The sequence below is a fragment of the Sycon ciliatum genome, chromosome 6 (assembly GCF_964019385.1).
Source record: "Sycon ciliatum chromosome 6, ocSycCili1.1, whole genome shotgun sequence".
Taxonomy (NCBI): Eukaryota; Metazoa; Porifera; class Calcarea; order Leucosolenida; family Sycettidae; genus Sycon; species Sycon ciliatum.
The window spans coordinates 28,364,266-28,379,873 of NC_088648.1; the positions used below are offsets into that span (position 1 = coordinate 28,364,266).

Sequence of the window (15,608 nt, forward strand, 5' to 3'; positions counted from 1 at the left end):
GAGGTCCATGTGTACACTGGACAATCATGTAGCTAGGTACATTTGAAGTACAATGTAGATGTAACTGTATATTTTGTAGGAGTTCGAGATACAATCTGATCTCTTCCAGATAGGTAACTTTGTGATGCATGTTCACCTGTTGACTTGTTCGTCTCAATTGACTTGAATTTAGTAATGCATGGTAATGACATGCTGTGTGCTATTGTCACGTTGTTAAAAATTACTTCTCCTATGTCGACATTGCTAGTAAAATATAAATGTTTTGGACGGTGCACGTCAGTAGTTTCGTTTTGTGTGGTGTGTGCGAGTGCATGTGCCGTGATGTGGTGTCCTTAGGAATGGTCCCATGTGTTCTATGTGCGCTGGAGTACTGCCCATTATGTACCAGGTCACTGCCCAAAAGGCATGGCTTGGTGCATATTTGGCAGTGCACCAGCGTACGTAGTACGCCTGGGGTCATTCCTAATGGGCATGGGTACGCCGTACCCGGGCATTATCGTCTGATAATGCCCTGGTACGGTGCTGCTCTGATTGGCCAAATGCTAGCAACGACCTGACAACAGGCACGTGACATGTATGAAAGAGTGGTTAGGCATGCAACTTCACATAAACTTAAAAAATCCATATGATTGTAAGGAATAAATGGAGGTTTATCCAATTTTGAAAGAAAAGTTGTCAGCACTGACGTATTCCTCTCAGTCACGTAAGCCAATTTTGTAACCGAACGTTTTCGTTCCCTTCTCATCATGGGTAAATACAGAGAATGATGAAAAAATGTCAAGTACAGCAACACATAGAGCTACAGCAAAAGCATAGAAGGGGACGAAAACGTTTGGTTACAAAATTGCCTTACTTGACTGCGTGGATTGCGCGGGTGCTGACAACGTTTCTTTCGAAAATCCATATGCTATGCTATACTATGCTATGCTATGCTATGCTATGCTATGCTATGCTATGCTATGCTATGCTATGCTATGCTATGCTATGCTATGCTATGCTATGCTATGCTATGCTATGCAGATTGGGTATGCTATGCATAAAAATTTTTGGTCAGATCTGGACCAGGTGAATTCTGGAATTCCGGATGAGACAAACGAAATTGTTCAGTCTCTTGAGGTTCGTCCTCAAGAGGCTTGAATGTGTGCATCTTGATGGTGGTTGTACTTAGCAGGTCACTGGCTACGTGCACTGTTCCAGAAAAATTTCCCAAAAATTCACTATTTCCCGCAATGCTTCCTCGCACACAATGAGGAGTTTTAAAGCCACTTTTCTGCCAACTATTCCTTAACTCGCAGACAGCACCATGGCGTGCCCTGACTTACTTGCCCCTGCCAACGGGCGGATAGACAACGGCAGCCTGGACGTAGGAACACAGCGGAAGTACTCTTGTTCGGCTGGCTACACAACAATGGATCCAACAACTACATTTTGCTTGAAAGGTGGACATTGGTCTGAACCAGCTCCAGCCTGTACTCGTCCCTGTACATGTAAGTGAAGATTTTGTTTGTTTTTGATCTATTTGAAATCGTTACTCCAACAGCAAAGTGTACAACTTCAAAGAACATTGAACAGTTAACACGATACCTGAGGGTCATCGGAAAGGGTGTGAGATAGGAACAAAACCACACTTACTTGAAGCCTACTTGCTGCAAGAACCATGGCTTATAATAAAAACTAGTTACCTCGCTATAGGGAGCAACAACATTTAGTGCTTCATTGAACTTTGTTCGCCTCTTACTCACTTCGAATTTCCTCGATTTTTCGGACCTCAAGGAATAATGGATCGGATAAACCTTTGTCGAAGGGTCAAAAATTCAGGGGCGGGCGAAGTCCGTGCGCTGCATACCACGCGAGCAACGCTATAGCTCTGGAATTTAATGCGTGAACTGTGTTGCAGAAAACAACAAGACGATGCACAGCAGACCATAGTAGACGCTCTTCAGTCGCAAGTCTGAGCGCCTGTGCTCTGTGTTTCCTACATGTGCACTTTGTGTGGAATTGTAGAATAATCGGATTTTTTCTTGAGTCGTATTCGCTAGATTATTCGATCGTAAAAGTCAAGGTTCGTTACATCACTACCTCTGATGCACTTTCAACTTGGTTGACAAGATTTAACCCTCATTCCAGGTTATGGTGTCCAAACGGATCCCATGGGTATAATTTTGAAATATTTTTACTTTGCTGCATCACATCCCCCTGAAACTTCATGTATTCCTCAACAAAAGACTAACCGAAATTAATAAATAGTCTAGGTTAGAGGTTCATGATGGATTTCACTTTTATTACCGAAAATGTGAGCGGGGTCCAAATGGACTCCAGCAATATAAAACACAGGGAAGTGCAACAATTGCGATAGTTTTGGTATTTATCTACATGGTCACCGAATACATGGATGATTCCCATTGAAGTATGAGGCCCTACAAGAACCTGTTCGTCTATAGCCATAATCCCTCATTCTATGTTCACTTTTTTCCTGCGTTCCCAGTATATGGGGTATTTTTTGACCCCAGGAACGTTTTGGGTGGTATTCTTGCAAACTTGCAAACTAATCCCGACAAACTTCAGAGCTGTCAACAAATGCGGTTTGGTCAGAGCAGTGGTCTATGGGAAGGTAACACAGCAAACAAATAATATAAAATGGAGAGTTTGCAAGAATACCACCCGAAACGTTCTTGGGGTCCAAAAGGACCCAAATACACTGGGAACGTAGGAAAACAGTCAACATGGAATGAGGATTAAGGTGTGAAAGAGAGATGTGTGAAAGCGCTGATGAAGTCCACTTGTTTTGTTTCCAGCAAAATATTGTTCAGATCACCCAGGAAGAGGTAACTACTGTATAAGTACAAATTTTCTTTCACGATATCTTTCGTTATTTTACTCCGTTGGCAGGCTTCTTACATTCCAAATTTCATTTTTGGTCGAGGTCTGTCACCTCGAACGTTCAGAAAAATAACTTAGTTTGGTTACTTTGGTACAAACTTTAGTTATTTTGTGCCCCCTAACAAGTATAGCGAAAGCTAATTCCAAACGAAAATTTGTACTTCTACAGTAGCTCAGAAAAAGTACTTCAGAATTGCTCAGATGCAAGACCAGGAAACAAGGATTGTTGAATTCACATATTCGTCAACCAGACCATTTCAACGTCGAGGTTGGGTACATCTGCCCTCTGGAAATCAAGAGCCGTTTTTGAAATACATAGCCTCACTGCCTCGTTTCCATCATGGCACCCATCGCAGGTAAGCACTTCCAACTTTCCAAGGATGGTCTTTCCGGAATACTGTGAGTGCCAAAATTCGAGTCGGATACACCAGAGCTCAGCCAGGTCTTAGTATTGCCAATGTGTCCATGTCGTGTTGCTCAAGTTCGTATTACCTGTCACCCATATCTTATGCCTCCAACTACATAATGTTGATATGACAAACAGAATATATTATGCGCACGTATGGGGAGTACAACGGTTGCATCCGAGGTAGAACGGAGCTGCGTGCGAGTTTAGGTGATCGTAAGGTGGCATACCTGTTTTCCCTGGTATGGATTCATGTCCATTGTTTGTTTAGCTGTCAAGAACTCACCAGTGGGGTTATGAAAACTAAAGGGACAAAAAAATGTGGAACCAGCGTTGGGGCCATTTAGTTGCAAATACGTGATTACGTGAAACTCGGAGGTGCAACCACAGCATCCAATCTCTCTCTCTGCCTCTCTCTCTCTCTCTCTCTCTCTCTCTCTCTCTCTCTCTCTCTCTCTCTCTCGCTCTCTCTCTTTCTCTCTCTCTCTCTCTCTCTCTCTCTCTCTCTCCGCCTCTCTGTCTCTCTCACTCTCCATCTCTCTCTCTCTCCTCTCTTTTATGTATGTGCCAATATAATATTATACGAGTTGGAGTCATGTTGCTGATGTGAATAAGGTCGGCAAGAACTCGCATTTGGTTCAGCACAATGTTCAGCGCCGCGCACTCCATGCTATCGGCCCTGGGGCACACCTACCCAGCTTGGCCATCCGCCATACTGTTGCCTCGCTTGCCTGCCTGTACAAGCTGCACTACTTGCCTGGTCCACCGCAGCTGCTCTCTGTGTTGCCACCGCGCCATATCACCTCTGCCAACCCCAGAACCCGCAGCGAGCACCGTAGTGTCAGTGGCCAGGACCACCAGCTCCAACACCAGCTGCCTGCATCTGCCCCGCTGGCGCTGAAGCGCTCCTTCCCACACAGCAGCATCAGCGATTGGAACTCCCTCTCTGCCGCTCTCCTGTCCCAGCCTCCCCACAGCAAGAGAATGCAATCATTCAAAAGAACGTTTATCGCCATCTTCGCAGCACAAACTGGCAGTCGATTTACTATGAATAGTATGATGCCATGATAGTTTCTCCCCACAGTCACTCATGTTAAGCCTTGGGTTTGGGGTTTTTTTCGCATCTTTCTGACCTGTACAGCTCTATCTTCTTTTTTTTTCCTTGTTTTGGTGCGTGTTTTTGGCCGTGACGCGGAGACCTCAGGTCGGCAGAGTCATCAATGCCCCACCATCACTGCTGCGTCTAGGCACAGCGCCTGCTTTTTACTTGTCAGTTTTTCCTAGCCTCCGTACCGTTGTCTTTCCTTATTCTTTTCGAGCTGGTTATGTGAACATAGTAAAAATATACTACCTCCGACAAGCGAAACTTGGCGCGTTTTTTTACTTCAAATTGCTAGAAATAACTCACACTTTACAATCAAAACTAATGATTGACTCACCAAAATTCAACTTTGTATTGCTCAACGAGGACATTAGAGACATCTGTTCGGCTGAATCACTCTCCTCTGATTCAGAGATCGCAGCTTCATCTGGAGAGGAATTGTTCCTGTTTTGAGACGAAAGTGCGACTAGAGCGGATTCAGTTGCAGCAAGTACCTCTGTTGTAATCGCTCTGAAAATCTCGATGTCGCTCCTGTGTGCTGTGCTCGAGCGACGGTGTCGAGTGTAGTCGTTTCCGCCGCCACTATCCAGGTCGACGTGGTAAGAACTGTGCAACACCTCCACAAGCGCCTGGACTCCAACTGTTTTGCTGGGTATTCTCGCCAACTGACCAAAATTGCCTGCAGCAATTCCTGGCGATTTTCCTTAGCCACCAGAGACGCATCGCTCTGGTGGCTATTGAAAGACGCTAGGATTGTTTGGCATGGACGTATGGACTCTGTGCTGGCGGAGTGACCAAGTGGAGAGAGAGAACTCCTTGGTTTTCCATTGAAACCAAATATTACAAATTTTTATCTTTTATGTTGAAGAAAGCAAAAGGGCAACATGTTACAAGTTATGACAAACTGTCCACCAACGTAACCAGATCTTATACAGTCAGCGAGTGTGACAAAATGGCACAAAACTGACAAGGACCGGGTTAAATAATTATTATCTTTTAATTAAAATTTATAAACTTTGTCTATCTTCTATTATGTCTATCGTCTATTATATCTATCGTTCTATGACCAATCAGGGGTACAGGGGCTGCACTTCTGTCTCTGAACAAGCGATGGTGCAATTATTAATATGTGGATTTCTGCTGAATCTGTCTCTGCGGTGGAGACTTTGCTACCATAATGTGGTTGCAAAGTCTCGGCCATATAATATGATGTGCTCACTAACAGAGCACATTCAACCGTGCATCAGCCAGCATGAATTTCAGATTCCTTGCTTGGATTACGATAGTCATCTGCAGAAGGGCATGGTCCTCGCAGATAAGAATGTGTGATTTGTTATGTCCCCGTTTTCCCTTCAGCGGAACAGACAACACCATCTTCCACATCGTCCAATATTGTTGCAGGAGCTATTGGTTTTCTTGTTGGATTGATAATACCTGGTGGTTTGATAATACTTTATTTGGTGCGATATCGAGGCACAGCTAAGGCAATCACCGTGACAGAGACCGACAACGCCAAGCCATCGGCCATTTTTGTGAGGCGATTGACAAAGAACGATGCGTACGAAATGACTTCAACTGCAGTCGAAACAAACCCCGAACCAGAGTATGAAACAATGAGCCCGGCATAACTTTCAGTGTTTTCTATGTTTCTTTTCTTGCATCATGCACCAACAAGGAATGAAAGGCGCTGTTTGCATATGCTTAATCATTAGCTGTTTGTTGTTTGCTGTATGTCCTAGCTTGCCATTATGTCTTCTTTTCGTTCAGGAGTAATACTGAATGTCTCACAAAAAAACGCCGCAGCCGGCAGATATAGTTGTCGTATCAACGATATTGTTAAAATAAAAACTTGCAGGAAACATGCCCCTTCACCAATTTAGAACTCCTGTAACGCTTTGTTCTTTTTATCCACAGCTGCCTAAAATGCAATTTTGGTGCCCTGCAATGCCAGGTGCTCAAACCCGGTATTGCCAGCCATCATGCTGACCGTCGACTGACCCAAGTTCAGACTTCCTTGATGATGGCACCGTCTGCTGCATCCTAGAAACAAGTGCACTATGCCTTTCCTTTGCCCTTATAGCTGCTATACATTATACTATGCTTGCGCCACTAGAAACAGCATCTGTAAATCAAGTGCTTCAGGTAGAGCTTTCCTGTTGTGTAAGAGAGTCCATGCTCATAGACCACCCTTTTCAGGTGATCTACGGATATTAGAGAGTTTCCGCATAACGTAATTACGTTAGTAAAAAACGTAGTCGATCTACGGAAAGTCTTACGTAAACTGCATGCGGATCTGGGTTCCGCCATACGGAGTTTTCAAATCGCGTAGCTGCCCTTGGCAACTCCGAACGCGGCAGTGTACGACCAGATCGACATGGGGAAAGAGTCATAAATTTGTACACAATCCATTAACGGACCAGCTACGTTATCAAAGCCCTATCTACGTACTCTCCGTAGACAACTTTCCGTAACTGGAGTGCAAACTCGCGAATTCACGGGTTTTTCCCGCCCACTAACGTAAAGTTGCTCAACTTTACGTAGTGCGGAACCTCTCTAATTCCCCTAGTTTGAGGGGATTATAGCTCATAATCCCCTCAAACGAGGGGATCTCATATCCACAGGAGATCCTGTGGATCCCATCGGACGGTGGGTCGGACCCAGTCCTTCTAAATAGGCCTTCCAGATAAGGTCTAAAAAGGGGAAGTGGCTATAGTTGTCAAAAGAAAAGCATATTGGTGAAACAAAACTAGGGAAGTGGCAATATTTCTATCAGCAACAAACAAGAGCATCTTAATTTGCAACATGCTACATGAACCGGGTGTGCCGAACACCGGTAACCATAGAGACACACTACACTCTCATATAGATACTGGTTATAAATAGACCGAGTAAGGAAAATAATCCAATAGCCTATGGAGAGTAAAGGAAATTGAGGTAATGACAACAAATGCTCGTCCAGCACACGAGTTGTCATAGAAACATTGAACGAAATGACAATGACGCATAGTAATGAGCATTGCCGTTCAATGCAAACTTTGGTTTCTAGTACAGTGTTTGGAAAATTCCTTCTTTCACAGACTTGAAATATAAATCTTTGCAGCAGTTAGCCTACTACTAACTCAATGTCATTGGTTCTACATGTACGTGTAGATGTACCCATTCACGCTCTACTGGTCTTGTCAAATTTGTTCCACACGATCACAAACAATCCATCTTATTTCGGATACTCTTACACCATTTGACTAAGCCATGGGACGGACGTCAGTGTCTGACAATTCTTCATTGTAGTCTTTGATTTGTAGGGAATAAATCGCCTCCACGACGGTAGGTGACAGACGAACAGAGCACCTCAAATAATTTTCAAATAATTACGATATATACTATTTCGTCGTCTTCACTTGATCGCTATCAGTATCGCTTTTCCCCACGGTCTTGTCAGCTACCAACAAGCAGCAGAGTTCATGAGGCTTCGTCTTGGGAGACAAACCAAAGAAAGTGTGTGACAATCCGCATTCGCCTCAGTCAAACCAATAAGTGGATCAAAACCTGGAGAGGCGACGAACAAACGACTATATCAGATTCGAGAACTACCGATACTTCGCGTTCGGTGTTCCGTTCACAGTGCACTGGTTCATGCTGCAGCGCAGCATGAACCAGGTCTATACAGGATATTGCACAGTGTCCGCGAGGATTATTTTTCATAATCCCCGCGGCCTTGGGGATTTGAAAAATAATCCCCTCGGAACCGTGCAATATCCTATACATACATGAGTAGGTGTGTGCATGTTTGGGAGTTTGCCGCAGCTCTCCAGACAGCCTGTGCTGGTGTTCTGGTACTATGCATGTGCATGGCTTGCTCATTGAAATCCATTCGCATCACTCAAGACTGAAGTACGCAACGGCCATGCCGCATCTGTGGCCCTGCGAAATCTGGGGTGCGAGATTGTGCATCACGCAAACTTTGGTGGCGCGACTGAACTTCATTGAGCAGCATTGTAGTTCACGACTCTTAGAAATTAGTTTGTTTCGTACTGATGCAGCCAGGAATATCTCTTAGGGCGCTGAGTTCACAATATCCTATACTTTCATAGCATGTGATGGGTTGCTACCCCATTGGCATTGACGCACGCATGCAACCACATGACACGTAGTTGACAGCATCTGAAACCACAAGCAAATACTTTGAGCTTCTGAGACCAATATGCACCGATCTGGGCTGTCAATCTACAATGCACCTGGCTCTTGACGGTCCAGTAGTAGTACAGTCAATCAGGCTGTCTACAGTGCAAACTGGTTAGCCGTACATGTGCATCATATTATGCCTACAAGCGAAGACATCATTCTATTTACCGGGTACTGATAATGTGTTCACGGTACGATCCGTACAACGGTCAACAAAGGCTAGCCTGCCATTGATCCGAAAACCTGTCAAGACTATGTCGATGACGCGCGTAAGCTGAGTGGGATTCTGTTAGGGAGTGCTATGTTTTCAACTCCATTGGTAGCTGAAACGGGCTGAGAGCGTACAACGGGAACTGTCCGAACACGACAACATGTGATGTGAGTTGCCGCGGTCGGCGGAGCGTACCCCATAGAAAAGGTAGTGGTATGTAGAGTTGCACACTGATGGGGCTTTGGCACTATTGCTAATACAGAGGGTGATTCGAAGCTAGAGCGTAGATCAAAGTACTCAAATAAATTATTGCGGCATCAAGGCACTGTAGGCACACTTTAACCCTTTTAACGACTGAACTCAATGTCTGTGGAAAAAAGTGACCTCCATGTTTCTTTAACTTGAATTGGACGCAGCTATGGTTTCCCTGGGAACATGTACAGTATAATTATTGGGAATTCGGGAAAGCCCCGGAAGAGAGTAACACTGTGGACTCAAAATCGAGCACACGAGTTTTGCTGGACATGCTCTCCAAGCCAGCAAAATTATATCAGTGCCGCGCTTGCGCTCTAGATCAATATCCATCTGCCACCTCACTTCCCATGCTCGTATGAAGCTGGATACTTTTTGTAGGCAATCACGGGAATCTCTGTTTGAATTTGAATGACTGGATCCTTGCCTACAGCCTAGGAGTTTAGGGGAAATCCCGGTCGTTCAGTCACGCATTGTAGCCCTGAGCGCCAAATTACGATGACGAAAGTTACAGGCGTCGTAAAGCACTCACCATTCATCGTATCCCTTCGATGATTGTTGGAGTCGACAGCTAAAGACTAGTAAGAGTTTTCACTTCTTCCTACATATCTTGTTCTGTAAAAACGACTTATGCCATCATTTTGAACTACTTGTAGACGCAGTAGAGATCATCCCAGAATAGTGAGACTGTGCACACGCAGCGCTGAATCTCACAGCGTCCCCACAAGGTAGAATAGACGGCAAGGACAATTCTGGCCCGAGAAATACAACCTCGTGAATAATGTAGCGCCGCGTTCTAGCCCACCGACTAGTATTTGTAGTGCTAGGCAGCACCCGGTCGAATATTATTCATGAGCCTACGGTTAGATGTCTAATCGCTTCGTTACAGCAGCATTTGAGGACATTACCGAAAAGCATCACTTCAGTAATGGCCGAAAAGGTAGCGAGATGTTTCCAAGAGTCACTGGAAATGAGGAATCACACGTTGGTTTCGAACTGCGCGAAGAATCTGCGACGCCTGAATGCCTCTTCATTGTCCATCGAGGCAGGCAAGTTGGACAGCCATATAGATAAATCCGGAAAGCTACATCGTCCCGGTGAAAAAATATATCCCCGGGAGGCGTCTTTCGCTTGCCAGTGTGTGCTGAACACACCCCGTTATTTGTGCTTTTGTCCTTTTTTTGCTTTTGCTTTTCGAATTCTTTCGCCTCACGATGGCACCATCGCTAATTATTTTGTTTGTTTTTGTTATTGAATATAGTTCTGAAGACGTTGGTGCTACTTCGGCGATAGTAGGGGAAGAGTGTGTTGCTCCCTACATGGGAGCTCGCGGTTTTCCTGCCGACTTGGACGGTTCCATGGACCTCTCGTGTGCTCTGGATGGCAGTCGTGAGTCAGTCAAGTGACTGTGGTTCGTAGTAGAACAACGTACAACATCAACTTCAAAGAGTGTCGAACAGGAAACAACAACATGTCGAATAACGAAAAAATCACAGGAAAGAAAACATCAATATAGAATGAATAGAGGAGGGCACATAACGTTACCACCATAAGGACCACTTCATGCTCTAGACATCATCCGGCAATCCTTCACAAAACTGTATTGACGTGACCGGTATGATGACAGAGAGCCACGCAGGCACTACTTGTAGATCTACTACTGTCGTGGACTTCGAAATCGGGTCGCTCGTCTAACTGCCCAAGCGCGCTGACCATGCCGCCGTGGGTACTGCACACATACTTAGGTCTACGCAAGGCAGCTCGCTGGTCGCATATGACTGTGCAACGTTCTCTACGCGCTGAGGGTGCCAGCTCCTGTCAATCGACTGGATTTCCATGTCCAGGACAGTAATTGTAGGTCTACATTGTACTCTAGATCTACTACCAGTACTAGTAAGTAGTAGTAGATCTCCTAGTACTAGTAGTAGTAGTAGCCAGCATTGTGGCGATGGGCCCACGATAGCCACTGCGCTCAGCCAGCACTGCACTGCACACTGCGGACACTGAGTCTGTAGACTCCAGTCTAGTGCAGATTGCAGTGCAACCTCGGACAAGACACGAGATTGTGCGATCTCCGCCCAAGTGAGAAAGTCTAGTACTAAACTCAGGGATCACATCTCGCAGCGGCCTCCTTGGCACCTTGACCTGTCAGCTCGCACTCGGTATGGGCAGGTGGCATAGTCTGTCACTCTGGTCTATGCATAGTTCCAGTACGAGCGTACTGATCTACTGATCTGCTGTGTAATTTGTTTGGCACGAAGTGTAGGGAGCGGCCGGCAATGCACCGTGGCGCTGAATCCTCATCTCCGCTTCATTACTCAGATTGGTGAACGGAAGATGATTATTTTTGAATTGAACGTTTGCAAAGGTTTCTCATAAATAAAGGCGGTGCTAATTGTTCAGACCGGGAGTAGCAGGGTCCTTCCGGGGAGGCTGAGGCTGTGAGGTGTCTTCGACTTCAGCGGTAAGGCATAGGTATTCGCTTGCACTTTGTCCTCTTTGGTTGCTTCACCACCTGCCCCTCGAATCCATTCATTGCAATTTTATTTCCGCGAACGGCAACAACCATTTTTACGAGTATGTGGTGTTTGGGACCGTTGTGTGGAATTGATAGCAAAGCGTTGTTTGCAGTCTCTTCAGCTACCGCTTAGAGTTTGTTCGGACAGCCTGAAAAAGTATATTTTTGTTCGTTACGCTGACACGTTTACCTTCACACTCGATGTGATGTTGATTTCTCGACCTGGAAACCAGCCACCCGGTATACGTTAGGTCTAAGTAGGGTAGCATTTTCTTCGGGTATCGGGTTCCAGTAGTTTTCCACTTATATCACGGCTATCCGATCGGGTAATGTTCCCATCAAAACAGCACAATGCACCCGTTCCCTTACACCCTGGGTAGACCTTCGGAGTGTTTACATGAATGTGTACACATGCACTGTAACGTCACGTAACGTCATCTGCGACTTCGGGTTTTCGGGTACTATGCACCCGTGTACCAGAAGTTCTCACGGGTAGCACGGGTACCCGACTACCCGTGTAGACCACTACTATAATTATATAATGTCGTGGCCGTTCTTGACGGACACATACTTGGTCGTCCCATGAGGTGGGCTGGTTGACAAATCTTTCGAAAACTGAATTACGCAGGCATCTAAATTAATATAAGCTCTGCACACTGAAATGGAGCAGAGAATGAGCAACTGCAGACATTTATCCCCGATGTCTGTGTGTAGTTGGTGGTGGTGGTCCTTTCCGTCGTAGATGGAGCTGCTTGGTCAACACCCTCGCTTTGCTCGACATTTGTTTTATTTTGGGCTTCATGTGTATTAAAACGTTTCTTCAGAATTCACAAACTCCATTGCAGCGTATTCTTTGCACTTGAAAACACCGCCATTCCGGCAACAGGCTCTCAGCTGCACCAAATAAATAACTTTGCCAATATTTCGCCCATTGGGCATCATCAGTGCCCTGGTGATGCCCAATGGGCGAAATATTGGTAAAGTTATTTATTTGGTGCAGCTGAGAGCCTGTTGCCGGAATGGCGGTGTTTTCAAGTTCATGTGTATTATTCACTTTTAAATTGTTGTCTTCTACAATACAAGGACCTGTACCTGATATCAATACAGAAAATATGTTTCGATCCGTTTGAATACGGCGTATGATGACCAATATACGAGGAACAGGGCAGGCCCTGAGCTGGCAGCTACATGTGCCACCACTTTCTAAACGTACATGTATCTCGTTCCGTAGCATTATGCTGTGGCTCTGCTTGTGTACAGCAAGGCCGTGGGCCAACTATGATATCACATGTTACTCTGTATTCGTCACCTGTGTGTATAGCACTATTTGGGACTTTGTGAATTTCCACATGTTGCTTCTTCAATAATACAAGTGTGCGGTATGAGACATAAGCAGGATAGTGTATGTTTGCTGCTACTCTTCACTCCCACGTGTTTGTTGCAGATACAACAAAACTTGTCAGTCGCGTTACATAAGCGAATTGAACTAAAAGTATACAACAACATGAGAATATAATATATGGCACATACGCAGTCTGATGATTTACTAGCGGCATGAAACTCAGAGTTACAACCAACCTGAACGTCCTCCGCTGAGTCTGCTATTTGGCAAATTCATACATAGTCAATAAGGAATTATGGACCCTGTTTTCTAGCCAGATGCCCAAATTTGTAATGTCTTTACATACCTAAGGCAATGGACCCTTCTGGCCACTGGCTAGTGTGCAAGATGCTACAAATTGTACTGGGACCTGAGCAGCAACTTTGTTGAACTTGAACTGCAAAGTGATCAGGAGGCTGCTCCATGGCATACAATTTCCAGTATCCAGGAGGCCTGCTAGCCAATATGGTCAAAATCTTTGCGGTGGTCTCACTGCACACCCTGTAGGCGTCTGCTGCACTTTCGGCCCAAGAGTAGATAAACCCAAATATTCTGAAAATCTCAATGGCGAGGTACTGTGGAGTGCCGTTTTTGAGAGTGCAGGAGCGGGGGGGGGGGGGGGGGGGGTTATGCAGGAAAATAAGCAACACACAATCTTGTGAGTGGCTCCTGGAAAAAAGCATTTGCAAAAGATGAGTCACTCACAATCCACAACATGGAGCACAGAAAAAGCATGTTGTGGTTCCAATATGCAACAACATAATTATGTGTCGTTGTTTCGCATTCCCTCTCAGGATGAAACACATATCCCTGCTAAGTTGTTCATTCTCCACTTGCTATGACCCATTGACTTTTTACATGTTCCTGGTATAGAACGTGTCAATTAGAATTCGTGCTTGCCTGCCTACTCGTGTGCACGCATGCATTCTTGCCGGAAATGTCTACTTGTGGCTTAAATAATTTATTCATGGACTGATCTTCTTTTTTAGTGTTTGCACACTCTTGCCTGCTGCTGTGGCACTTTTGCATTTTCGTACTGCTGCGCTCTGTACGGCTGCACTAGCTGTATTAACTGTCGTACCCAGATGCACACATTCAATCCCAGGCTTCGCTTTGGAATTGTTTTCGTTGCCTATGTCCTCATCTCTCTTCGTTTTGTTTTCGCTGCCTGGGCTCTCAATTATCTTTGCTTGGTTGCTTGCTTGTATTGCCGAGGGAACATATGCTGGTTTGTATTCGTGGGTCCCCATGGTGCATGGGCCACGCGTACTCATCCGGCGGATATGTGTGAATAATAATAATAATAATAACACATTACTGAATGTATATAAATTATTGATTTGGCATGGTTGTTCTTCAGTCACGGCTTTCCACTGATGATTGTGACAAGAAAATCGATTTTGGTAAACCTTCATGACTTTGTTGTAGTATGGCGATGACAGCAGAATTTGTTCTCTTTATAGCTATTATAAAATTGTTGTCTCCGCGTCGATTATTTACAATAATAATAAAAATAATAAATCGAATTCGGCACAACAAGCGAATGCTACTTGCGGGCCGTCTCTGTAGAGCAAGTGGGCTACTGAGAATTTGTTAAATCTACAGTTGAAATTTCTGCCATTGTGTTTGTACTCCAGTCCAGGAAGAAGTGGTACACCATGGGTCACCTTGGGATATACCTTTTTGCATTGGTGTTGATCAGTGCAAGTTGGCTGCAGATAGATGCCCAGTCCTATGTGTGTAAGTTTGAATGTTGTTTCAGAGGTTTTGCACCAAACCAAATTTTGCAGGACTTTTCACGCTGTGACTGAATTTATACGAATGAACTTTGAAATATAGTGAGTGTGTTCGCTCCGAAGAAGCGTACAGTTGTTCAGTTGTTGGGAAATATTCTGGAGTAGACCGCACCAAAATGTCTTCTGTTTCGGGTAACCCGATCTACCGATGTTTTCAGCGCCGACTGGCCTTTTTTGTATGCAGCATAGATCCTATGAGTGTGAACACATACTTTTAAACTGGTTTTCCAAGGATGTACTCAGATAAACTATTTGTGCACCAGGCCCGTCACAAACTGTAATTTACATTATCACATGGCACGTGATTGTTGCCCGTACTACAGAGAATCAGCACCTTTCCCGCTGGGGGCAATAATATGCGATATTGCCTGCAAAAATAAAGTTCTTTGCCCGCCAAAAAATTGTTTATTTCAATGATCCCGTGACTACGATCGTATGAGTGGTACGACTCTGCTGCACTGAGCTTTTCGAGTCGAAGTGTAGATGTCTACTATCGAGACGAGGATGGATTTATTTTTGGAAATGGACATGGCCTCCAACTCCTGCCGGGTGGTGGTTGCAGGGATCATTTGTTCAGTCATGTTGACAGCTTGACTGTCGGTAAGCTTGTGGATAGGAGTCAGTTCTCCTGGATGTGGTACTGCGAGCACAAGCAATTATTTGAATTCGGACATATTCAACTCAGCATCGTGCGTACAGAATTGTATTCAAATCCTCGCAAAGTGCCTAGAGCCGGTTTGTGATCTTCCTGTGCCACGAGAAACTCTGACCAGGCTCATCTATCCTCTGCCTTCAACTTTGCTTTAACAACGAACACAACAATTCAGGAATGTTTGCAATGAAAAAAATACAGCTAGCTGGAGCTGAAAAAGGAAACAAA

General features: G+C 44.9%; 1 protein-coding gene across 2 annotated transcripts in view; it reads left to right on the forward strand.

Moving 5' to 3' along the window:
* Positions 1-15,608, forward strand: part of LOC135819839 (sushi, von Willebrand factor type A, EGF and pentraxin domain-containing protein 1-like) — a 180,592-nt gene that overhangs the window by 80,790 nt on the left and 84,194 nt on the right. Inside the window, exons 1-2 of one of the 2 annotated variants that reach the window (XM_065333123.1) lie at positions 11,349-11,497; positions 14,570-14,672. The exons of the other annotated variant lie outside the window; for it this stretch is intronic. Coding sequence (XP_065189195.1) covers positions 14,591-14,672 — 82 coding nt within the window. The 5' untranslated portion in view covers positions 11,349-11,497; positions 14,570-14,590. Of the gene's footprint in view, positions 1-11,348; positions 11,498-14,569; positions 14,673-15,608 lie in introns of those variants that run through there. 2 annotated transcript variants of the gene reach the window in all.